Below are 27,570 nucleotides of genomic sequence, written 5' to 3' on the forward strand. Positions count from 1 at the left end.
AGATAAATGCTGTGTGAGATTTTCTCCCAGTATGTATGTCTTTTTAAAAATTGTGGTTAAATATATAAAATTTACCATTTTAACCATTTTTAAGTGTATAGTTTGTGGCACTAAGTTTATTCACATTGTTGGGTAATCATTACCACTCTGCATCTCCAGAATTTTTTCATCTTGCAAAACTGAAACTCAATAGCCATCAAATAACTCCTCCCATTCTCCTCCTCCCCCCAGCCCCTGGCAACCACCTTGCTACTTTCTGTCTCTATGAATTTGACTACTCTTTGTACTTCATGTAAATGAAATCATACAACATTTGTCCTTTTGTGACTGGCTTATTTCACTTAGTATGATGTCTTTAAGAGTCATCCATGTGGTAGCATGTGTCAGAATTTCCTTTTTAAGTATTTAAATAATACTCCACTGTATGTACCTAGCACGTCTTGTTTATCCGTTCATCCAGCAACTTGGGTTGCTTCCACCTTTTGACTATTGTTAATAATGCTGTGAACATTGGTGTGCAAATATCTGTTTGAGTCCCTGCTTCCCATTCTTTTCAGGTGTATACCCAGAAGTAGAATTACTGTATCATGTGGTAATTCTGTTTAATTCTTTGAGGAATGACTTTACTGTTTTCTACAGTGGCTGCACCATTTTACATTCCCACCAGCAATGCACAAGGGTTCCAGTTTCTCCATATCCTTGCCAACACTTATTTTTTTTTTAACAATAACCATTTTAATGGGTGTGAAATAATATCTCAGTATGGTTTTGATTTGCATTTCCCTAATGGTTAGTGATGTTGAGCATTTTTCATGGGCTTATTAGCCATTTATTCTTTGGAGAAATGTTTATTCAAGTCCTTTGCCCGTTTTTTTAATCAGGTCGATTTTTTTGGTCATTGAATTGTAGGAGTTTATTTATATTTTCTGGTTTTCAATCCCTTATCAAATAGGTGATTTGCACATATTTTCTCCCATCTGTAGGATTCCTTTTCATTCTGTTGATATTATCCTTTGATACACAGAAGTTTTTAATTTGGATGAAGTCCTACTGATCTATTTTGTTGTTGACTGTGTTTTAGGTGGCATATTCTTTTTTTTAAAGATTTTTTTTTTTTTAATTGGGGAAGGGGTACAGGACTTTATTAGGGAACAGTGTGTACTTCCAGGACTTTTTTCCAAGTCAAGTTGTTGTCCTTTCAGTCTTAGTTGTGGAGGGTTCCGTTCAGCTTCAAGTTGTTGTCCTTTCAGTGTTAGTTGTGGAGGGCGCAGCTCAGCTCCAGGTCCAGTTGCCGTTTTCTAGTTGCAGGGGCACAGCCCACCATCCATTGCGGGAGTCCAATCGGCAACCTTGTGGTTGAGAGGACGCGGTCCAACCAACTGAGCCATCTGGGAGGCGGCTCAGCTCAAGGTGCCATGTTCAATCTTAGTTGCAGAGGGCGGAGCCCACCATCTCCTGCGGGACTCGAGGAATCGAACTGGCAACCTTGTGGTTGAGAGCCCACTGGCCCATGCGGGAATCGAACCGGTAGCCTTCGGAGTTAGGAGCACCGAGCTCCAACCACCTGAGCCACCGGGCCGGCCCCTAGGTGGCATATTTTTAAAAAATCATTGCTAAATCCTATGTCATGAAGCTTTTTCCCTTATATTTTCTTCTAAGAGTTTTATAATGTTAGTTTTTATGTTTAGGTCTTTGATCCATTTTCAGTTAATTTTTGTATATGTTATGAGGTAGGGGTCCGACTTCGTTCTTTTGCATGTGCGTATCCAGTTTCCCAGCACCATGTGTTGAAAAGGCTGTCCTTTCTCCATTGAATTGCTCTTACACGTTTGTCAAAAATTATTTGGGCATATTTGTGTGGATTTGTTTCTTGTTCTCTATTTTATTATGTAGATGTGTATATTTATCCCTTTGCTAATACCACACTATCTTAATTATGGTAGCTGTATACTAAGCCTTGACATTGGGTAAATGGATTCCTCCCATTTTATTCTTTTTCCAAATTGTCCCTGGTTTGTTTTTATTTTTGATTTTATGCATATAACTTGTATTGTACTTTGGTTTTATATATCTGATAATTTGTTCCAAGATGTGCTTAGGCAGAACAAATACTTTTCCATGTTGTTCCTTGTCTTAATTAACCTGAAATATAAATTTATAGCAAACTATTGTATGCTCATTTATTGAAGTAATCCGATTGATCTTCTTGCCTCCAAGCTCATCCCCCTCCAGGCCGTAAACTGAATCTTCCCTTAGGTGTAATTTAAAGGCCGTAGAATTTAATAATCTGTTTTATACTCTTAATGGTCCTGTTTCATTCTCTACATATTTTCATCTGTGGATGTGAGCTACTCTTCAGGGTCTTGGACTTCTCTAATTTTAAGGGGTCCTCTTCTCTTTATTTTGGACCTCTCTATAACTGCCTTTCTCAAGAGAAGACCTGTAATAAAAGTTGATTTCTGGTGTTCTAGGACTTCTTCAGAAGGCTTCAGCAGTTTTTCAAGCTGTTTTCTCTCACTGGCAAGTGTTCAGTGTGCTGTTCTTAACCTACCCTCCCTTAGTGGCATGTATCAATTTTCTACTCATCAACACCCACCTTCTCTTGCCTCCTGTGTTTGTCAGATGTCTCATGCCTGGCTTGCTCATTGCTGCTTTTGTCACCCTTACAGCTGTCTTCCTCCTTTCTTTGGCTCACTGCCTGACTTCCGTGGCAGCTGCTCTGTCATTGCCTGTCTGCCATTCTGCCCCTTCTCCCCCCCTCCACCCCCCACCCTTGCCTCATGTAGGTACAACATGTACATTGTCTGTGTTCAGCTCATAACCTTCCCCATGGTATGTCCCAGAGCCGTCATCCTCCTGCTTATAGCGTTGTGATTCACTTAAATCAGACACCTGGGCCTTCCTTGCCTCGTGCTTCTCATTATTAAGTCTTCCGTGCAACCCCTGTAAATTCTCGTATCAGTCTCCTGAGGTATTCCTGCCCTGCTCCAAGATCGGCCTGGTTTATTGGCTATATTGCTTCTGAAGGCTTCATTTAGAGGTTAGGCTCCCCCAGCCTCAAACCTCACCAGTTGATCCTCCACCTTGCTGTCTATCACTCATTGTTTCTAAAATCCAAATTGTTCCCATCAACCTCCCCGTACTAAAGCCTTTGGTCGTTCTTCCGTGTGTGCAGAGAAAAGTCAAAACTTTTTATTGTGGCCAACAGACCCGTTGGTGACCTGATTGCTGCTCTCTGGCCTCCTCACCTGCCTTTCCCCCACACATCCTCACAGACCCCAGCCTTTCATGTGCAGTTTGCACGTTCATTTAACATTTATTGACGTCCTGCTTGATGCCCTTCCCCAGCTCTTTGCCATTCCTGGAACGAGATAGGCTTTTTCAAGTTTCTAAATCCTCTCTGCTTGAAAGACTGTTTCTGACCCTTCTCTTGGCAAACTACTCTTTATCCTCCCAAGTTCAGTTCAAGCATTACCTTCCCCTGAAAATTCCTTCTCTGGTCTGCAGTTTCACCACTTACTTTAATATTAATTGGCCAGCATCATTTATGGCAGGTGTTAATTCAGGCTTTGAATAGTTTTTTGTATCTCACTACTGGTTAGTGAGCTACTTGCTTCATGACAGTATCCATATCTAGTCTGTCTCTATTCCCAATATCTGGGGAAGCATGAAGGGAGTGACGTGAGCTTTGGAATTTTAAAAGCCCTGAGTTTGAATCCTATTAATAATAGCTATTTATTAGGTATGTGGCCTTGAGCAGATTCCTTAACCTCTGTGATCTTTAGATTCTTCCTCTGTAGAATAGAAAAACAATACTTGACTCATAAAGTGATTGTGAGGATTAAGTGGGGTAAAGTGTATAGAAGGCCTAGTACCACTGCCTGCTCTGGGCAATCTAGTTGTAAAAATAGTTTTTATTCTTAATGCAAATAACATAATGTTGATTGAATGAATAATTAGCCGAAAGAACTGAACTGTCCTTTTAGGTTTCTTTTCCTCAAATCAGAGAATCTGAACAGCTTGACACTCCTAGCTGCCACGTACTTCTTTGTTTCTCCCACACCTGGGAGACATCCTCAGTAAGGCTGAGAGATGAATATGTATCTTTCCCATAGGGAGCTTCCTCTATGCAAAAGAGGTGAGCTTACTTAAAATCAGCACTAATACTTGCATAGTCAGATAGTCAGATATTGAATAGCTGAAAAGCAGTGGTTGATTAACGCGAGCACATTAAAACAATCATTACCCTTTTGTTTAGAAATCTGTAAAGTGGAAATAATCATTGATTGGTTTTAGTTGGCATTAGGGAGATTTTTGTATTAGTCTTTAAGCTTTTGAAGACTCACATGGTGATAAGATATGTGAAGAAACGTCAGGTAGCCCTAGATTTGAATTCTACTTCCATGATTTACCCGCTATGTAACCATATTTCATTTCTTTATCTGCAAAATGAGAGGAAAAAGAGTATTTAGCTTATAGAGTTGCTGTGAGGTTTAACTGAGATCAAATGCCAAAAACTACTGAGATAATACGTACCTGATACTTGATCATATTTTATCAGTACTAATGTATTGAATAGCGAATGCAGCCTTTGAATAGATGGACTCTGAATGAAAGCTGTCACAGCCAAAGTGTAAACTTTGGGGGATGTGCAGATTGCCTGAACTCTCCTTTGCTAGTGGGGACTTCATAATGTTGACTCCTTGTAACATGTTTTTTCTTTAGCAAATGTGTACAGTGTTGTACTTACTAGCAAGAGGGCTGAGAAAAATGCATTCCAGAGCACCGTCATCATTCCCATTCCTGGATCATCGCAAGTCTTCCTCTTTATAACTAGTGGTATCAGGATTGGGAATAATAGTTTGGGAATAATAATAAAGAAATAATACTTTATTTCTTTCTCATCTATATGAAATCTGAAAGTAAGAAGGGGCTGGTATGGCAATTTGCATTGTCGTTGGAGAACTCAGTCCCTTTCTAGCTCTGCCATCCTCAGGGTCCTTCCAGGACCAGAACTAAGGGGAGGGCTCTAAGCAGCACGTCTAAATTGCAAATTCCAGGGGGAAGCGCAGGGAAAGGAAACGCCCCCCCTTTTTAAGTCACCTCCCTACAGATCTCATAGCACACTTTATCTGGTGTCTCTTTGGCCACAGTTTAGTCACTTGTCCACACCCAGCTGAGGAATGGCCATGTTCTCCTTAGCACCCAGTTTTCTTTGTTCTTCTTCCTCTGCTTGCTCTGAGGTGAGGATGGCATGTCTCTGAGAACTTCAGGTTCTGTGTGTGTCTTCAGGAGTGTGTGTCTGGGCAAGAAGTGTTTCTCTTTGGCCACAAGCCAGAAAATGTCTGTGAGTGGTTCCTTCATCTGTGGCACACGATATATATTCACATAATTTACCCCTAATATGTGTGGGAGCCGGTATAATCAATTGCTTATGAATTGAACATTCAAGGTTTCTGCAGTTCAACCTCCCCAACCCCTACAAAGGTACACAACATGGTAAGTTGTGGTAACACCAGTGTCAGCATTGTAGGGACGGGGAGGAGGAAGTGAGAGGAGGCCCAGGAAGTGCTCGGTGCAGCCGGGCTTTGAGATGGGCAGGCAAGTGTGAGTGGATTTTAGTAGCCATTGGGCACCACCAGCCACGTCCCTACTGCAGAATTCAGAGCCTCTGCATGTATCCCTGGAGAATGCCTCAGCTCAACTATGCTGAATTTGAATTTGAAGGAAATTTGGGAAATATTCTTAGACACTCAAGTATCAGGAAAAGAGCAGCTATAATTTTTTAGCACTTCCTTTATCATTTATCTTAGGGCTTTTAAGTGTTGCTAATGGAATCTTGATTTTCCTCCATTAGTTGAATGTTAAACTTTCCGGACTGAGTACCCTAATGTATGTGCAGTGGGAACAATATTTTTAAGTAAAAAAATGTTTTTGTCATGAAATAAAGACTGTATATTGGCCTTTTGTCTGGGTGTGGTGGGGTAGGAGAGAGAACATTAGGGAACTGCCCAGACTTGATGACTCATCTCCCAAAGCCTCCCTGCTCAGTTCCTTAGTCTACATTCACAGTTAATCAAAGGCTTATGATTCACGAGTACTTTTTGAAAAATGAACAATGTATAAATTTGAGTTTCTTCCATTATTTTGTGTTTCCTGGAATATGTAATTCTGTATTTACTCAGACCACTGTTGCCTAATCAAAAATGATGTGTAGGATAGGGGAGGAAGTCCTATACAGTTAACTCATACTTAACAAGAGCAAACAAAGACTGGTTAGAATAATGTTGATATATCCATATGATGAAACACTGCGCAGCCAGCGAAAAGAAAGGTAGCTAGCCGTGTTGATGTGGATGAGGTCCAGGATGTATTATTTAAGTAAAAATGCAAGCAGTAGACAGAATGTGTAATGTCCTATTTATAATGTTTTAAATGTGTAGGTATATGCTGGTATAGGATAGGAAATTTCTAAAGGACATAGAGGAAAGTATTTAGTGATCACTTTTGGGAAATGAGACTGGCAGGAGATGAATGAGACATACGAGCTGTGATCAAATGATACGATGACTGTTTAAATTTTAAAAAATAATTATAAAAAGACACATGTAAAAGACACATGGCCATTAATGCCCCTCAAAATACTCCCCCTCACTTTGAACACACTTATCCCATCGTTCTTGCCACTTTCTGAAGCAGTTCTGGAAGTCCTCTTTCGTGAGTTTGTTTAATTGCGCTGTTGTGGCTGCCTCGATGTCCTGAATCATTTTGACTTTGGGGAAGAGCCAGAAGTTGCCCAGTGCTGGATCCGGTGAATTAGGTAGATGAGGACACACCATAATGCTTTTATTTGACAGAAATTGCCATATACCAGAAGCGATGTGTGACACGGAGCACTGTCATGATGGAGGATGATTTACAGCACGCTTTAAACACACCTTCCCTCAAATGTAGCTCACACCCGACTGACTGCCCCAAACAAGCTGAAACTTGTCACACACTGTCACTAAGTTTCTATGCGCTGCTTGCCGTATTGAAGATCCTGCCTTTCCATTGGATGGCACTCAGCAGCAGCGTTCACTGTATGTTTTGATCACAACAGAAAGGCTCCATGTCACACATCACTCCTGGCACAGCAATTTCTGTCAAATAGAAAACATTACAGTGTGTCCTCATCCACCTTATTCACCGGATCTGGCACCGGGCGACTTCTGGCTCCTCCCTAAAGACAAAATGATTCAGGACATTGAGGCAGCCACGACAGCGCAACTAAACACACGAAAGAGGACTTCCAGAACTGCTTCAGAAAGTGGCAAGAACGATGGGATAAGTGTGTTCAAAGCAAGGGGGAGTATTTTGAGGGGGATTAATGGCAATGTGAGTTTTGCTGTGATACAAATTTTAATTTGATCATTCACCATATTTTTTGATCACACCTCGTAGTTTGCTTTATAAGTATATTCCTCTGTTCTGTTTGCTCCTTGTAAGGAGCATGCTTTACTTTTTTTTTTTTTTTAAAGTAGGTCATAATTGCAGTTAAGGGGAGCAGGCCAACTATCTTTCCTATATAACAAAAGTAATGTTTTAATAAATGACATTAAAAGATTCCATTCATTTTAGCTAGAAGATGCAGTGATTTGGAGAGCTCATGTAAAACATGGTGACTGTAGTTGGTAACACTGTCTTGTATAATTGAAATTTGCTAAAAGAGTAGAACTTAAATATTTTCACCAGAAATATTACAAATAGGACAAAAAAATACAGTAACACTTTGAGGACCATAAAAACTTGAATAAATGGAGAAAATACTATGTCCCAGGATTATAAAATTCAATACCATGAAAATGCCAGTTCTCCCTGAGCTGATTATTTTATCGGCCTTTTATTACAAAAATTTTCAAATATAAATAAAAATTGAGAGAATTTTATACCCACCACCTAGATTCTACAGTTAACATTTTACTATAATTATTTTACCACATATCTGTCCATCCCTCTATTCATATTGTTTTTAATGTATTTCAGTAAATTACATATATCAGTACGCTAACCAATACTTAAATTATCATTTACAATATTTGTTAATGGCTGGAGTCTTTGGAGGTAAAATTTATATACAGTGAATGCACAAATCTTAAGTTACCATTCAGTGAGTTCTGAAAAATGCATATACCATGCAATCCAATTCCCTGTCAAGATACAGAATATTACTGTTTTCCAGGAAGAATCCTCATGTTCCTTTCCAGTAAATCCTGTCTGTTTTCAGGCAACCATTGTTTTGATATTTTTCACCATAGTTTTGCTTTTTCTAGAATTTCATATATATGAAATCATACATTGTATACACTCTTGCACATAAGGCTTTTTTGCATTTGGCGTGATGTGTTTTAGATTCACCCATGCTGTTGTGTGTATCAGTAATTCTTTTCTTTTTATTGCTGAGTAATATTCCATTATGAGAAAATATCACGTTGTTTATATATTTTTTTATTGATGGTTACCTGTGTTGTTTGCAGTGTTTTATTATGAACATTCTTGTACTAGTCTTTTTGTGGACATGATGTTTTTATTTCTCTTGGGTAAAAACGAGTATATAGGAACAGAATTGCTGGATCATAAAGTAGGTGTTTATTAAGTTTTATAAGAAGCTGTCAGACAAACTAATTTTTAAAATAAAATTAAAATATCACAAATAGTAGATCATCCTAAAAATCATCCTGTGACAAGGTGGAACCATTCCCACTATTAGAACGTGTGCACAGGATTTCTGGCATTGTGCAGACTACAGCTGGCAGGACTGGTTTCCTTCTGACATTTGGTAATACATACTTCCCTTGGATTCAAACCATTTAACTGTTCATCCATATTGAGGCTAGACCTTCATTGTAGAACCAACTTTTAAAATCCTCAGTTCAGAGAGAGGTGCGGAGAAGAGATGAATTTGGGATGGTGTGGGGTATCAGTAAATCAGATGTGACAGAAAGGTAGAGGGATTTAACGAAGAGGGTGTCTGTATGTCGCGTGTGTGGTGGGGAGGAAGGGTGAGAGAAAGAAATACCAATAGGCTTCCCCCCCGACTGTGACTTTTAATTTTTTGTAAAACTTATTTTTAAGATAGTTCAAGATCAAAGATTGTCTTGTATACTAAAATGGATCTTTAAAGAGCCTTCTCATTCATTTAACAGCTGCATAGTATTACATTAAATGAATATACCATAATTTAATCATGTTTCCTTCTATTGATATTTAGGTTATTTTTGGAGTTTTTTAATTGCAAACAATGCTGCATTGAATAACCATGTACATAGGTCACTTTAAAAATGAGTATATCTGTAAAGTTCTCAAGTGGAATTGTGTCAAAGGGATTGTGCTTTCATAATCTTGATAAATATTTACAGATCGTATGAGAGTACCTGTTTCCTCAAACCCTTGCAGGTGCAGTATTGTTCAAATTTTTTCTCTGCTTCTGTCTGATAGTTGAAAAATGACATCACAGTATAGGTTTAATTTGGTTTTCTCTGATCATGCGTGAGGCTTTGCATCTTTTCATATATTGAAGAGAAATGTTTGGTTTCTGTGAATTGTCTATTTCATATCTTTTGCCTATTTCTCTTTTGGATTTGTTGATCCCCTTTTTAATTACTTAGTAGGAGTCCTTTATTATATGTTAGGGAAATTAGACCTTTGTAAATGAGTTGGAAATATTTTTAAAAGAGCTCATTCTTTTAAAATACGGAGGTAGTTTTAATGGAATGGTGGAAAAAAGAGGCCAGATTGCCATGGACACAACTCTTTCTAGAAATTGGCCACAAAGTGGAGTGGAGAGAATGCTAGCTGGAGGACTGATGTAGATTCAAAGGAGTTCTTGGTGTGTGTTTTTTTTGTTGTTGTTTTTTGACAAATTCTTGTGTTTAAATGCTGTTATGAAAGGGAGGAATTAAATCTAGGAGATGGTGGTGGAGGATCTATATATATAGGATAAGGTTCCTTCTAATGGACTGAGATTCTTAGAAGGAATTGCAGAAAAGGAGGAAATTTGTAAATACGGTGACTGGGAGTTAAGAGTGTCACAGACCAATGGCTTCTGTTTTCTCTGAAGTGAAGCCAAGGCCAATATCCAAGGCGTGTGGGAGAAGATGGCTGCAGAGGAGAGGAGGTCCCTTTAAATCACTGCTGTGGACAATTGGAGAGAGAGCTAAGTAGAAGGGAAATACAGAACGATTGCAGAAGGTATTCAGAGTTCCACTGAGACAAAAATAGTGAAATCAACCTTACAGGTTGTTGGATTTTCTTAAGCAGTATTTAGCAGTTCGAGTGTAAGGCTGACAGTAGGATTAGTTCAGGATTGGGTTTTTTTGGGGGGCGTGGGGGTAGGTTGAGGTTTTAATTCCCCATGTAGGTGTAATAGAACAATATAGGAAAGGAATTTAGGATATTAGCAAGGGAGAGATTGAACTGATACCAAGTTTTCTTGGTTAAATAGAGAAAAAAAATAGGACAGATATTGGAAAGAAAATTAGAGAGTTTTTTGGTTTCTTTTTTAAAGCTTATTCCATTTTTTAAAACTTTTTAAATATAGCATTTTAAATAGCAACAATTTGAGTAGTTGAAATAAGTATTATTTATTTCAACTTTTTCCTATTTTCCCTATTGGGTATTTGGATTGTTTCCACTTTTCCGCTTAATGAATATCTCTATATCATTTTATTCCGGGTTTCAGGTTATTTACATTTACTTCAGAATAGAACCTTCAAAATGCACCAGAAAACTTTTAAGTTTCTTGTATAATCGTTCTGGAAAGGAATTTGTTATTATAGGCTAATTGGTAGTCCCACCAGGATTTGTATTCTTTTCATGTGACTCTTACCAGTGTTGAGAAGAAAGAATCTTTCCTCTACCCTTCTAGGTTCTTTCTGCTGGTCTAATTATTAAATCAGCATGAGATACATTAATAAGAGAAAATAACCAAATTTAATTACAGATGTATGCATGGAAACCCTACATACATGAGCCCACATACACAGGAGATTCAAAAACAAAAAGAAAATGAGGTATATGAGGTCAGATAATTAAGTTCATGAACTCATTCCAGAAAAAGTGCTACATACCTCATTGCTGAATATCAGTTACTCCCCTTTGGGGAAGCTATGCATCAACGCCAGCACCTAGTCCACCCTTCAAAGCAATTTTGGAACTCTTTTTTCTGGAATGGCCATGAGAACTGTCGTTGTATTACCCTTGATGTCCTGAATGTCATCAAATGTCTTCCTTTCAATATTTCCTTTATCTTCAGGTAAAGAAAGAAGTCGTTGTAGGCCAGATCTTGATGTTGTCTTTTGCAGAGCAGAAGTTTTTCATTTTAATAAAGTCCAGCTTATTGATTATTTCTTTCATGTATCATGCCTTTGGTGTGTTGTATCTAAAAAGTCATCACCATATCCAAGGTCATCTAGATTTTCTCCTCTGTTATCTTCTGGGTTTTATAGTTTTGCATTTACATTTAGATCTGTGATCCATTTTGAATTAATTTTTGTGAAGAGTATAAAGTCTGTGTCCATATATATATATGTATATATATATGGACCATATATATATATGTATATATATATGGACATATATATTTTTTGCATTGTATGTCCAGCATCATTTTTGAACAGACTATCTTTGCTCCATTTTTGAACAGCATCATTTTTGAACAGACTATCTTTGCTCCATTGTAGAAGCTCCATTGTAGTATTGCCTTTGTTCCTTTGTAGAAGATCAATTGACAGGATTTATGTGGGTCTGTATCTGGGCTTTCTCTTCTGTTGCACTGATCTAGTTGTCTGTTCTTTCACTAATACCGCACTATCTTAATTACTGTTGCTTTATAGTAAGACTTGAAGTCGCACAGTGTTCTCCAACTTTGGTCTTCTTCAATATTAAGTTGGCTATTCTCAGTCTTTTGCCTCTCTGTACATTTTAAAATAAGTTTGCCAATATCCACAAAATAACTTCCTAGGATTTTGATTGAGATTGCCTTGAATCTATAGACCAAGTTTGGAAGAACTGACATCTTGACAATATTGCATCTTCCTATCCATAAACATTGTTTATAATTGATTTCTTTTATATTTAGAAGCTTTTATTTTTTTCTGTTGGCAGGTATTCCATTTTTAGTCTTTGTGATTTCTTACATTGCCTTTATGTTTAGAAAATCCTCATCTTGAGCTCACATAAATATTTATTTATTCCCTTTTAAAATGTGTTTTTAAGCATTTAATTCTTCAACTTAACCTGCGTATTATTTTGGTATATATAATTACTTTTCCCCAAACTATTCCCTATTGATTTATCAAGAATAGACAAATATACACATACAGTAATCAGCCTTCCAATCTGTTTCCTAACCCTATGGAGGGAATTTTATGCTTTCCCAATTTTGGATTATGGTCAAGTGGCAGGAGTGGGAAAGTGGCAAATCTTGTGTGTCTGCACCTTGGGAAGGCCACCTCCTGAACCCATTTCCCTGCTAGGCAGGCATGGCCGCTAGTACCAGAGGCAAACTCCTGGGTTATATGTGAACCACCTACATCTCCCCATTCTTCCTCAGGAGAGGCAGGTTCTGCTTCCCTTGGAGAGTCACGATGATATTGAATTACCTCGAGGCTGTAGTGCCCTGGAAGATAGGGCCTGTGAGTGTATTGCTCCTCAATTATTTCCGTAGTACCTACCTCAGTATAACGCACAGAAATCTGAGTGGACGCATGAGCCACTCTTACTGGTGGGAATGTGCCACGGCCCTTTGATACGGTTTGAGGTGGAATAAAGGTTTTGGACAGCTGTATAATGTCTGCTTTGAAGGGCAGTACATTCACACAGTTAATTTACCATCTCCACACTTCTCATTCTGAAGTGCAGCCAAGGCTGAGAATCACTGCTCAAAAAAGTTTGTTCTTATTAAGTCTTATTTGTATTAAGATTCAATTAAGTAGTTGAATCCCTTGGGAAATGTGCATATCAGACTCCCCAAAGATCATTGGTCCCATGTGCTCATTGTAATAGCTGGGAAGACTTTTCTCAAAATACTCCTTTGGTGAGTAGTTTGGACATAGTTATAAAAATACAGATTCTTACCTAACACAGCTCTCTGTTTTCCAGGTCAGCATGGATTCCTGCTTCATTCTTTTTCTGCTTGGCAGTACTCTGATACATGTCAGTGCCAACAATGCAACCACAGGTAAATTGTTATTTGATAAGGCTGATAATTTGGAGTAGAATTTTACTTTTACATTTAACAACTCAAAATTGAAGACATAGACGGTATTAAAGAAAAAAAAATATTAAAGTTTTACTTAAAAGTGATAAATGGCTTTGGAAATCTCTGAGTTGTAGTGAATACTCAACATTGTTTTGTATACCATGCTATATACTACGACATAAACCACATACATACTACTTTAGTAAATAAAGAGATCATGTGTTCATTCCTGAAAAGTAAAAAAAAAAAAAAAAATTGCTATTTAAGACTCCTATATATTGATTCTGAGGAACTAAGAATTGTGTGTGTGTGTGTGTGTGTGCGCGCGCGCGCGCGCGCGCGCGCACGCTCCCACAAGCATCTGATCTTCATTTGGTCTCCAGGTGTTTGAGAGCTTATTAAGACTTGTTGCTTTGTGCCTCATAGCTTTTGAGCTATTGCATTCTTCATGTGATGTTTCCTTATTTTTTTGGTGTTTGTAGTTTCACCTTCAGTAGATGTTGCAAGATCTTTTGAAACATTGGCAGTAAAAGAAGAGACCAAAACTTCAAATCCTACTTCTGCAGTTACTTTTTCCGTGATACCAACATTCAGCCCAAATCTTACTCTGGGATCCACCTATGTAACCACTGTCAATTCTTCAGACTCTGACAATGGGACCACAAGAATACCAAGCACCAATTCTGTAGTCACTACAATTTCACCAAATGGAACATGGCTTCCAGATAACCAGTTCACAGATGCCAGAACAGAACCTTGGGAGGGGAATTCCAGCACTGCAGCAGCCACTGTAAAAACTTCCCCTCCTTCAGGTACTAGAGATCATTTCTGTTTGTTCTTTCTTTTGCTCTTTGAGTTTCTTTACCCTTTTATTATTTTTGTTTGTGTTTTCTAGCCATAAAATTTCTTGAAATAAGTGAAATTTCCCAAGCAAAATAATGAAACCTAGATATAGGGAATTCTCAGGAATATCTGGTTAACATAGAGTTAAGAGGAAAAAAGAAAGATTCTGGAGGATATCCTGCTTTGCATGGCTTCCTGGTTAGATTGGGGAGGTTTAATCTTGTTGGGAGGTAGAGAAGAAGGTTGAAAATATGAGTAAGAGAGGCGCTAATTAATGATGCAAGAGACTGAAGATGAAAGGATACAGAAGCAAAGTAATAGGATTAGCCCTAAAAAGGAAGGGATCCATGGAGACCATGGGAAGGAGAATGGGTCTGGATGTCCAAAACAATTAGATATGGAGTAGGAGGCCTGTGTCCAGGGGCGGGGTTAGAAAGAGTTGCCCAGGGAAACAGCGGGGTTGCAGTGTCAGTTTGTTCAGGGCTTCAGCCCAGCCTAGGCAAAGGATATCAAGAGAGTGTTCTCAGAAAAAGAAACGTATATGATCCTTCCAAATATGAAAAGATGCTCAACCTCATTCAGTGAAATGCAAATTAAAGCTACACTGAGATGCTAATTTTTCACCTGTCAGATTGGCAGAGATCCCAAAGTTTGATAATTTACTGCATTGAAGAGAGTATAGAAAAAGTCAATCTGACACACTGCTTATTGGAATGTATTTCCCAATAGAGGCAAGTCTAGCAATATCCATCAGTTTACAAATGCACCCTTAAAATAATTCACCCTACCAATATTCTCATACATGCGTGAAATGACAAATTGTATTGTTTGTAAGAGTCTGCTGAAAACAACCTTAACGTACCCTGACCGGGAAGACTGGATAAATGCACTACGGCATATATATATATATATATATCCATGTAATGAAGCACCTTTTTAATGTAGAACAACTATGCTAGGCTAGCTGAAAAAAGCAATATGCAGAAATGTACACAGTATATTTATTATTTATGTTATAAATGGAAGAAAAAGGAATATACGTACGTATATATGCACTTGTTTATTTTAAAAAGGAGAAAAACAGAAACTGAAAGCAAGGGTCAATAGGAAATAAAATTAAGAAGATTAAAGAATTAATTCAGGTTATGTCCAATATTCAAATAATAGTTTTAGAAGATGAAAACAGAGAAAATTGAATAGGGAAATAGAAAACTAAAACAAAAATAGAAGGCAATTATTAAATCCAGAGCAAGATTGTACAAGAAAAGAAAGTCACATTTACCTATAGCTCAGCAGGTAATAAAACTACATAGTCATAGTAAGATGAAATACTGATTTTATAATATAAAATACATAAATCAAATACTAATTTAACCAAAAATTATTATCTAACAATTATGGGAGGATTGGTAAAATGGTGGTGATGAGTAAGGTGTGTGGTTTCAGACTGTGACATCCCGATACCCCCTAAAGGATTCCTTGTGTTTTACTGATATTGAATAAAAGTCACCAGTGAAATGTAGTCTCAGTCTCCTCTGAGACATAAAATGTATTAACTGTATTAGAATGTCAGGCTTTTCTGACTCATTTGTGGAAGCTCTTAAATGTTAGGGAAATGAGCCCTTTCCCTACCTATGATAAATCTTCAAATATTTTTCCCCAGTTTGTCATCTACCTTTTCTGTATTGTAGAAGCTATCATTAGCAATTTTTTAATTTTTTTAATTAAAAAATTTATCAGTTTAGCTATATGTTTTCTAGGTATTGGATCATATATAGGAAGGCTTTCCTGACTCCAGTATTTTGACATAATTTTCCTTATGTTTTTCTCCAAACTTTTCTTTTTTCTGTATGTTTGCATATATACATGTATGTGCTTAAATCTTTGACCCATTTGGAATTTATTCTCATGTAAAGTGTGAGCTGTGGATCTGTTTTTTCCCAAGCGGTTAACTACTTGTCCTGATACCCTTTAATGAATAATCTATGTTTTTTTCTTACTGATTCGAAATGCCACTTCTGTCATATATTGAATTCTGATACATGTTTAGTTTCCCATATGTATTTGAGTTCTGTTTCTCAGCATTTGTATTTTCTTTTTACCTTTTTCTCTGTCGGTGTACAGAATCCCACTGTTTTAATAATTGTAACTTTGTAAAATACTTAATATCTGGTGAGTCATACTTTGGTAATCTTATTTTTTTAGAATTTTGCTAGTAATTCTTATTTTTCTTTATGAACATTAGAATCAACTTGTATAACAAGAAAAAAGTTTTTGTTGATAATGTTAAATTTATAGATTAACAGGGACAATTGAGATCTTTAAGTCTCCCTGTCCAAGAATATGGTGTTGTCCATTTACTGGTAGTGTTTTTCTATTTCTTGAAAGTGTTAAAATTTTTGCCACTGATGTCACACGTGTTTTGTTTAGTTTATTTCTAGATATTTTGAAGGTTTTGTTTGTTTTTTGTTAGTATAAATGGAGTATTTTGTTCCATGATATTTTCTAACTGGCTGCTGTTGGGATATGAAGGCTATTGTTTTTTAATTAAGATATAATTGGAATGTAATATTTTAATTTTAGGTGTACAACATAACGCTATTGATTTTTGTAGGTATACTGGTCATCTTAATAAATTTCCTTAGTGTTTGGCATAATTTTCTTAAATTATCATAAGTCTTTAAATCATCCCATCTGCAAATATCTACTCCTAATTTTTAGACCTCCTTCTTCCTTTTGTTTAAATAAATTGGTGAATACCTCAGAACAAAGTTAGGAAACAGTGGTAAAAGCAGACAGCGCTGTTTTGTACCTGACTCTGAGGAGGATGCTCGCAGTGGTTTTCCATTAAACGTGGTCCTTACTCTTGGGTTGAGATAAACATATTTATCACTTTATTTCTGTTTTAAAGGGCATTTGTGTCAAGAATGAATGCTGAATTTTGCCAGTTGCCTGTTCAGTATCAGTGAGCAAGATCTATATGAATTTTTTCTCTTTTTATCATATGCTGTGGTGAATCATATTAATAGAGTTCCTAATTTTGAACTATTTACATTTTTGCAAAAACGAGTCAAGTTGGCCGTATTGTATTTTTCTTGAGTGAACTGTTGCAATTTGTTTGATATTATTTTATTTGGGATTTTCACATTGATGTTCATAAGTTACTTCTAAGTGAAATTGGCCTGTGTGTTTCCTTTGTATTTCCGCTATGTTCTGGTAAGTGTTAGTTGTCAGTATTTTGTTCAGCTTCATGGAAAGAATTGAAGTTTACCTAGAAAACTAATGGATTTCGTTCATGTTTTCAAAATTACTTGAATGGACTTGAGGGAAAATCATCTCAAGATAAATTTCTTACATAACTATAAATATTTCTTTTGTTTTTTTATTTTTTGTTTTGTTTCGTTTTGTTTTTAGCGGGCGCAGCTTACAGTGGCCCATGTGGGGATATAACTGGCAACCTTGGTGCTACCAGTACTGTGCTCTAACCAACTGAGCTAACTGGCCACCCCAATAAGAACATTTCTTAATATGTACAGAATGTGCAAAAAAAAAGTATACACATTTTAAGAAAGGAAAAAACTGTATTATAATTGTAATACAATGAATGAAGCTTGCATTCATTTGATTAACACCATCTTTTGAGTGAGCATCATACTACACATTGCTACCATAATTCAACTTCGAAAAGTAATACATAGATAACATCTCTTAAAATGTGTACATTTTTTTGGCACCCCCGGTATATATTAAAGATACACACACACACACACACACACACACACACATCACCATCATTTTACCATTCCTCCCATAATTGTTACATCATAGTAATTGGTTAAATCCATATTGATTTATGCATTTTATATTATAAAATCAGTATTTATATTACTATGACTATGTAATATTACCTGCTGAGCTAGAGGTAAATGTGATTTTTTTTTCTTATACAGTCTTTTTCTAGATTTCATAATTGCCTTATATTTTTGTTTGTTTAGTTTTTAAGTGTGTGTGTGTTTGTGTGTGTGTGTGTGTGTGTGCTTGTTTAGGTTGGCTAACCATTTATCTGATTCATGATTTGTTGCTTTTTTTCTTCCAAAGTACCTCCTATTGTATATTCTGTCTTTTTCATTTTTATTTCATTAATTTATTTTTTATTTTTCTTTCTGTTTTTCTTAGCTTTATTGTGTGCTTTTTCTGTCTTCGTGAACTGAATGCTTAATTTGTTTATTTGCATTCTTCCCAGTTAATTAATATATTTAATGCTACGGATTTTTTATAAGCATAGCTTTAGCCTTTTCCCATATATGTTCCTGTAGGTAGTTGTATTAGTTAAGGTGCAGTTTAAGCTACTCTGAAAAAGGCACACCAAAATTCAGTGACTTAAATTAAGGCAAAAGTGTCTTTTGCCAATTACATTCCAGAGGTAGGCGGGGGCTTTGTTTTATCAGGGACCAAGTTTCTTTTTTCTTGTGGCCCTACAATCCCAATAAAATTATCCTTGTCTGCTTGGTCAGAGATGGTTCTCATCAGTGGGTTCTGGTTCCAGCTCCTGGGAAAGGTGAACAGAGGCAGTGGGGACAAATAATTTCCTTTCCGAAGGATGTGACCCAGAAGTTACCCTCATCACTTTTGCTCACTTCCCATTGGCTGGAATTCTTCATATAACTATACCTAGCACAAAGAAGTCTGAGAAACGTAGTCTCTAGCTAGACAGCTTTGTGCTCAGCTAAAAAAAAAAAGTTGGTGTTTTGTTTTTTGTTTTTTTAAGAAGAGGAGACTGATATTGGGGGAGAGTTGATGAATTCTGCCAAGACTGATTTTACTGGTTTATGGGGGTTTTTTTTAGGCATTTTGCAGTTTGGTTTTGTTTTTAATTTTCAACCATTTTCTTACTTTGTTAATTTCTAGTTTTATTGCATCATGATAAAAGAATATTGTCTGTATTATTTCTACTGTGGGGAATTTATAAGGGCTTGTGGATAATCTTTGAAAAGGTTTTCTCTGTTACCGGGAGTATATCGAGTTTGTTCTATACCAATTAGACTTTATTGCGTATTATCATTTAGGCCTTTTATATGCTTCACTTAATGATTTTAATGACCTGAAAGACATAAAGACCTCTAGTACCATTGTTTTTGTATTTCTCTTTGTATTCTTGTAATTTTATGAATATTGATGCTACATTGTTTTTGTACTCAGAGAGAGGACAAACCGTTGATTAAAGTTTAGTGAATCTGGGAATCTTGTTCCCCAGTTGTTGGAGGGTGCCTCATTCTAGCTCCAGCATATACAAAGAGGAAAGTATCTATATTCCTAGAGTTTATTTTGTCTTACCTTAGATTGAATAGTAATGTTTTTCATTAATTTGAGTGAATGTTTCTATTTTTCACTTATTACACAGGTAATTCTGACTCGAAGGACAGAAAAGGTGAGCCACTCACCTTATGTCTGTTGTTCCTTTTACAGTGTACAGTATTTGTCGTGTTTCCTCTGCTCACCGTCGGTAGTAACCTTGTGCATCTGTGGCTGTTATGTGCTTACTTGCCCTTAAGTTGTTTCCATAGAAAAGAGTAACAGAAACAAGTACTCATTGTATTTTTAAATGTAGATTATGGATTCTAACAGCTATGATATATTTTAACAAGTAGTAAAACAACTGGATTTTACTTTATCATGTTACCTTGTTAATATTACCCTTTAGTGATATCAGACCATAATTTATGCACCCTAGTTAATTACTAATTTCTAGGTCATAGTTACCTTTAAAAATCCTACCTTTGTGTTGTTTTTCCCTAGTCTATAAAATGTCGACCCTTTGTCACTTTCTATGGATCTTATGGATTTTCAGCCCTCTAGTGTAAAGTCCCTATGGCTGGAGATGCAGTGTCGGTGGTCTAAGCAGGACTGCTGAGTCCCTTTCACCAGAGAACCGAGTATGTGAAGTCCACGAAACTGGTTATGTTCTCGTGTGTTGTTTTTTAAATGTATTCCAAATTATTTTGGTAGAACCAGCTTTTTCCTAGTTGTGGTAAAATATATATAACATTTACCATTTTAACTATGCACTTCAGTAGCGTTAAGTACATTCACATTATTGTGCAACCATCACCACCATCCGTCTCCAGAACTTTTTTATCTTCCCAAACTGAAACTCTATAACCCATTAAACAGTGACTCCCCATTTCTCCGTCCCCCAGCCCCTGGTGACCACTATTGTGCTTTCTGTCTCTATAAATGTATCTATTTTAGGTACCTAATTTAAGTGGAATCATAACATGTTTGTCCTTTTGTAACCAGCTTTTCCTTCAAAGCATATTTACTGGTTTTGAATTAGATGATTTGTGTAATATATAGTAATGTATTAAATCCAATTGTGGCATTATCTATCAAGTACCTCTTTACCATGAAGTCATTGGTTGTAAGTATACTCTCCAGTAGTTATTAAGTCTTCTCTAGTTTTACATCTCTATTTCGTTAATTTTGTTCTGGGGGAAACAGACTCTGAGACAGAGATTTGCATGCAGCAAGTTTATTGGGGAGTACTTTCTCCCTACAATACCTGTGAGGCAGTGATGGCGACAGTATTGGGTAGGGGGAGGAAATGAGGTGCCATGCAGTCAGAGCAAAGATAGCAAAGGCTTTAGCTAATCCCACAGGAAGCTCTGGAGCTGGAAATAGGGGTCAGAAAGAGCCTTTCCCTTGACCAGGCTACTCCCTTAGGCCAAGGGTAGTTCGTGGGGAAGAACTTGGCTGAAAGCCGTTAGCTGCCAACCCTTCTAACAGCTGGGGGAATAGGTGCTTTAGTCCTGAAGGAGAATCTGTAACATCTACTTCTGTTCCCATGAAGTTCTAGCAAGATAGTGATGCACGCTCCAATTCATAAATAGAGATTTTTCCCATCGAAGGAAATGCTATTGAATGATTTTGATATATGTGAGAGGGCTGGGGAGTGAGTGCCAAGGTGGAATATTTGGAGAGGCAATGTTTGCAGTAGTTAAAAGCGTGGGCTCTGGAGCTAGACCACATGGTTTTGTGTGTTGACTCTACAACTTACCAGTAGGGTGGGGTAGGTGTTTAACATCCCTGTGCCTCATTTCACCATTTGCAAAAGAGGATAGAAACAGAATTTCCTTCCTAGGATTGTTGTGAGGAATTAAGTAACATATGTATGTAACATATGTAACATAGGTATGACACTTAAGTTCACGAACTCATCCTAGAAAAAGTGCTACCCACCTCATTGCTGAGTTTCACTATGGTCACGTTCGAAGTTCTCCCCTTGGGAAGCTATGCACTGACGCCAGCACCTAGTCTACCCTTCAAAGCAATTTTGGAACTCTTTCTGCAATGGCCATCAGAGCTGTCGTCGTACTACACTTGACGTCCTGAATGTCATCAAAATGTTTTCCTTTCAACGTTTCCTTTGTCTTGGGGTAAAGAAAGAAGTCATTGGGGGCCAGATCAGGTGAATAGGGAGGGTATTCCAATACAGTTAGTTGTTTACTGGCTAAAAACTCCCTCACAGACAGTGCTGTGTGAGCTGGTGCATTGTCGTGATGCAAGAGCCATGAATTGATGGCGAAAAGTTCAGGTTGTTTTCGTCTAACTTTTTCACACAGCCTTTTCAGCACTTCCAAATAAACTTGGTTAACTGTTTGTCTAGTTCGTACAAATTCATAATGAATAATCCCTCTGATATTCAAAAAAATTAGCAACATTGTTTTGACCCTTGATTCGGCCCAACCGAACTTTTTTGGTGGTGGAGAATTGGCTGACTTCCATTGTGCACTTAGACAGTTTGTTTCAAGGTCGTATTGGTACACCCATGTTTCATGACCAGTGATAAGATGGCCCAAAACATCCGCTTGCCTCTCCAAACGGTCTTGGCAGACTTTGACTCTCCTTTGCTTTTATTCATCAGTGAGCTCCTTCGGGACCATTTTTGCACACACTTTTCTCATGCCAAGATTTTCTTTCCTTTTTTTTTTTTTTTAATTTTATTGGGGAACAGTGTGTTTCTCCAGGACCCATCAGCTCCAAGTCAAGTCGTTGTTTTTCAGTCTAGTTGTAGAGGGCGCAGCTCACTGGCCCATGTGGGAGTCGAACCAGTGACATTGGTATTATGAGCACTGCGCTCTGACCAACTGAGCCAACTGGCCACCCCCCAGATTTTCAGTTAAAATTTTCCTGTTTCTCTATCGATGTTTACTTTGTCTGCTATGCTGCTTACAGTCAGCTGATTTTGATGCACAATTTGATGAATTTTTGCAATGTTTTCATCAGTTCTGTTCGTTGTTGGCCACGCTGACCTCTTTTCATTAGTGACGCATTCTCTCACCTCAGAAAAACGTTTCATCTATTTGTACACTGCCGTTTTCTTCATGGCATTATCCCCGTAAACTGGACTAACGTGTCCCTGATTTCACTTCCACTCTTGCCAAGTTTAACAAGAAATTTAATGTTTGTTTGTTGCTCTAATTCAAGCTCAGACATTCTTGCGATGGCACACAAAAACACACAACAATAATGAACACCACTCAGCAAGACACTGCCACACATTGACACAAACACATCTGTGAGACACTGATATTCCAAGGTTGTGAAACCTTACCAAGCTGTTTGTACAGTGCTGCCAGTGTAAGCGCACGGTGGCAAGTTCACAAACTTAATTGTCAGACCACATATGAATTACTTGGCTTAGTGTTGGGTTGGCACATAGCAGTTGCTCAACAAGTGTTGGCTATTCCATTGTTACTCCTACTACCATCCATCTCTACTCTGTTACAGTCACTATTAGATGAGAGACTAAGGATATCAGGAATCTTAGCTGTTCATTCAGGACTCATTGAAACAAGGGCACTCCTAGGCCTCCTGGAGGCTGGTGTGCGAGGTAGCTTTCAAGGCAAGGTCATCTTGCAACCATAGCTAATGGCTCTTTCTGACCCCTACAGCAACCACAGCTGTAGACATTAGCTAATCCTGTACATTTTAAACAAAATTCTCCAAAACCCCTCTCATCCTACTTTTAATATTAGGATTTTCAAATGAAGACCTTATAACTGATCATTGTTAAATAGCAAGAACACCGGATAAAGCCGTTAACCATAGTTTAAATTGTTTTAGATATACAATACAGTAAGTCCTCGCTTAATGTTGAGAGGTTCTGTAACTTGCAGCAACAGGACATAGCACGAAACCATTTTATCATAGGCTAAATGAAACTCCATATAAACAAGAGTTAAGTTCCTGTGGCATCTCATTAACATTATAATGAAATGACATTGGGCAAAACGTTATTCGAGGACCTGCTGTAATCGTTTGTATAATTTTTTTTTTTTAATCTGGAAATAGTTTCCTGTTAATGTTTGTGGAGTCCTTGAGCTAGAGTTCTAGAACTGGGCAAGATAAGCATACTTACAGAGGTTCCTTACAGTTTCTCAACTATCAGATCAGATCACTTGCTACCCCTGGCTTTCTCTTCAGTACTTTCTAGAGTTGGAGTCTAGAAAGGGGTTGACATTCTTGTTCAAAGAGGTATTTTTGGATTATCATAGTAAGGGACATTATTATTGTGAACTCCATTTATGATGGCTTCCCTAAGCACCTTTAATAATATATTTATTCAGTACCTGTTAGATACTGAAGATTCCAGAAAGAAAAATGTTCCATCTTGATGGAAGAAACACATGAACACCAGGCATCAAAAGTCCACTCAGCTACGTGCTATTGGGTATACCACAGACAGTGCTGTGCTGTGAGAGAGCTTAAAAGACTCGTGGTAACCTGGGGAGTGGTGACGAGGCATGGGGATGAGCTTTGGGCAGTTTAAATTAATATAGTAACCGAGGAGAATGAGGATGTACCAAATCAGGTAAAAGCAAGGAGACACGAATGAGTAAGTCATGTGTTTGAGGAACTATGCACAGTTGATCTGCATGAGGTAGGGAGGCTGGAGGTAGCCTCAGGAGAATGGGCCTGGTGGTGCATTGAGCTAAGAGTCAGGACATCTCCTGGTGATGGTAAGGAAGGAAGTGACATGCTCAGATTTTTGTTTAGAAATATAACTCCAGAGGCCTTAGGGAAGATAGATGGGCAATAGAAATTAAGGTTTCTGAATGGTAATTTGGCCCAAGACAACAGTGATTGGGTTCGTGAGGCAACCTGGTGACTTTTGCTGTTTTTAGAGCCAATAGGAAGCACTTAAAACATTACAACTCTGCCTTTGAGAGTTGGTAAATACTTTTTCCAAAAAGTTTGGGGACAAGACGAATAAATGGGCCTTAGGAATTGAGGCTAGAGGAGTATGGCTTTTACTTCATTGATTATTTTTGTAGTGACCAAAGTCTATCTAAGTCCTAAGGTGACTGACGTGTCACCTTATGTGAGGTGAGCCCTTAGAATAATATGACCATTTGTTTTCTTGGAAAGGGAGTGTAGCAAATAAACAGCTGTTGTCCCAAAACACCATTTTAGTAATTTTGAAATGCTGCCCCCTGACTGAGTCTAGGAAGTGAAATTTTGCTGGAATGGGTTGCAGGGAGAGGTGGGGAGAGCAGGGAATGACCCGGTGTGCCTGCCTTGCCTGCATCATGCGAGGCCACTTCTGCAGAGGACCCAGTCCAGGACTAGCCTGAGCATGAAGAGAGGACAAGTCTGGCCAGTTCAGGAGGAGTGACTGATCCTGAGCCTGTTTCCAAGTCTGAGGTTTGATACAGGGAGCCGTAAGTTCTTTCCGATTTTTGTAAAATAGATCTGAGTCGTCTTCCCTCGCAGAGGCCTGGGAACGTCTTTACTACCTGTATTATCTTTAACTGGATCAGAAACCTGGATGGAATTTAGAAGTCAGGAGGTAAAACTGACTTTTATCATAGAAGACTGTTCTGGCCTGAAAGCTGGTAGCAGTTAAAGTGTTGTTGGTCCTGTACTTAGGAAGAGTCTGGAGAATAGTGTAACTTTGTGTTCTTGCTTTAGATTTGCAGCTGTGTAATATGGGCAAGTTAATCTCTCTGCTCAGTTTCCTCATCTATAAAATAGGGTTAATAATGGTATCTATCTTAAGGGTGTTAGGATAATTGAATGATATAATATGTGTATGGTGCTTTGCTCTGTGCCTTCTACATAAATGCTTAAACATTAACTAACAAATTTTATTAATTTCAGAGTTATCTGGCTAACTGACTCTTTTCTGGTCATATTGCTTGTAGTTGTCAACTCTACACAAGTGATCATAAACCATTCTGCACTTTGTGCCTTCCTAATACTCCATTCATACTTTTTCTGACCACCCCATCTTACATCACAGAACACCTCCCCCCGTTCTTCTTTTACCCTGCTGTATTTTTCTTCATAGCACTTATCACTACCTATGTTACATATTTCTTATCTGTTGTCCTGTCTCCTCCACTAATATAAGCTTCATAAGGACAAGGAACTTTGACTTGTAGTCTTAGGACATGCCTAACACAGCAGCCGCTCAATATATATTTATTGAATGAAAGATTAAATATTGAGCACAGAGATATCTGGGGGTGATATTGAATCCATGCCCTCAAGAAGTTTATAATTTAATGGACATGTAATCAGTGACCTTAATTCAATGCGTAAGAGTTGTGGCAGAATAGGTATGTAGTGTTATGGAAGTACAGGAAAGGAGCAGTTACCAAAAATAGTGATATTTGCACTAGAATTGTGTAAGAGGAGAGGTGATAGTAACCTTCTAGATCAGAGATCTGCAAACTATCTGCCACATCTACTCAACTCGACCGTTGTGGTACAAAAGCAGCCATAGACTATGTAAATAAATGACCATGGCTGTGCTCCAATAAAATTTTATTTACAAAAACAAGCAGTGGGCTACATTTGGGCTGTAGTTTCCCTGTTCTAGACAAAGGAACCCTCCTGAGCCTAGGAAATTGTACTGAGGTTCTCGACTAGTATGTAAGCTTCTGGATGCTAAGGGCAAATCTTTTCATATCAGGCACTTGGCAAATGTTGCTTCCTTTAAATCTTGCATTAACTGTAAGATCTGGAGAATGATGATATATTTGCATTTTGTAAAGCATTCCACAAGAGTTCCAAGAGATTGTCACACTGCTACTAAATAGGATAGTAGAGATTTGAACTCCCTGGTCTCTCTGATCCTAAAGCCCCAAGTTCTGAAAGTGGCTTTCTTTTGACCTCATGTTGACAAGAAATTTTGGCTATATAAATAACTAGGTTCAGAGTCCTTCCTAAGAACTTGATAGTACACCATTGACTTCTAGCAGTCGTATTTTAGATAAGCAAATCTTATGTGAATCTGATTGTCATTTCTCTGTAGGGACTCTTTTCTGTTCTGTTGGAAGTTTTTAAGGATGGCTTGTGGTTGGTTGATTTCAATCCAAAATTTCAAAAATTTTGTCAGAATGCATCAGATAAAGATCTTTTTTCATTATTACCATTCAAACCTGATGGTCCTTTTGGCCTGATAGAAAGAGAACTTTCTTATGTAATTTCTTCTCCTTCCTTACTGTTTTCTTCCTTGGGAATTCCTGTTGAACAGATATTAGGACTCCTAGATCTATCCAGCTTGTCTTTTTTCTCTGCTCTCATTATTTCCATCTCACTGCTTTGTGTTCTGGGAACTTCCATGATTTGATCTTTCACAGTATTTATTTTTCATTATGTCTGTTCTGCGGTTCAGCCTTTCTGTTGAGATGTTTTTTCCCCCAATAATGTTTTAGTTTTCTAAGAACTCTTTATTAATTCTCAGATTGCTACTCCGCCTCCCCATTTTTTGTCACACAGTTACAAATGGTAAAATACACATGGAATTTACCATTTTAACGATTTTTAAGTGTACAGTTCATTGACAGTTGTGCAACCATCACCACTATCCATCTCCATAACCCTTTTCATCTTATGAAATTGAAACTTCATACCCATTAAATAATAACTCCCTATCCCCCTCCTCCAGCCCCTGGCAACCACTATTCTGCTTTCTGTCTCTGAATTTCAGTATTCTAGGTACCTCATGTAAGTGGAATCATATAGTATTTGTCTCTCTGTGATGGCTTATTCACTTAGTGTAATGTCCTCAAGGTTTATCCATGTTGTAGTATGTGTTAGAATTTCCTTCCTTTTTAAGGCTGAACATATTCCATTGTATATGTAGACCACATTTTGCTTATTTATTCATCCATGAATGGACAATTGGTTGCTTCTACATTTTAGCTATTGTGACTAATGCTGCTATAAACATGGATGTACAAATATCTCTTCAAGACTTTGCTTTCAGTTCTTTTGGGCATATACCCAGAAGTGGAATTGCTCGATACGGTAATGCTATTCTTAATGTTTTGTGGCACTTCCATATTGTTTTCCACAGCAGCTGTACCATTTTACACTTCCACCAACAGTGCACAAGCGTTCCAGTTTTACCACATCCTGGCCAATATTTATTTTCTGTTTTGTTTTGTTTTTATAGTAGCCATCCTGACAGGTGTGAG

General features: G+C 37.7%; 1 protein-coding gene across 3 annotated transcripts in view; it reads left to right on the forward strand.

Moving 5' to 3' along the window:
- Positions 1-27,570, forward strand: part of PTPRA (protein tyrosine phosphatase receptor type A) — a 121,067-nt gene that overhangs the window by 52,465 nt on the left and 41,032 nt on the right. For 2 of the 3 annotated variants that reach the window (XM_033095161.1, XM_033095162.1), the window contains exons 3-5: positions 13,141-13,219; positions 13,723-14,052; positions 19,485-19,511. In XM_033095161.1, coding sequence (XP_032951052.1) covers positions 13,141-13,219; positions 13,723-14,052; positions 19,485-19,511 — 436 coding nt within the window. The remainder of the gene's footprint in view (positions 1-13,140; positions 13,220-13,722; positions 14,053-19,484; positions 19,512-27,570) is intronic. The other variant, XM_033095163.1, reaches the window with a different exon arrangement.

The sequence above is a fragment of the Rhinolophus ferrumequinum genome, chromosome 23 (assembly GCF_004115265.2).
Source record: "Rhinolophus ferrumequinum isolate MPI-CBG mRhiFer1 chromosome 23, mRhiFer1_v1.p, whole genome shotgun sequence".
NCBI lineage: Eukaryota > Metazoa > Chordata > Mammalia > Chiroptera > Rhinolophidae > Rhinolophus > Rhinolophus ferrumequinum.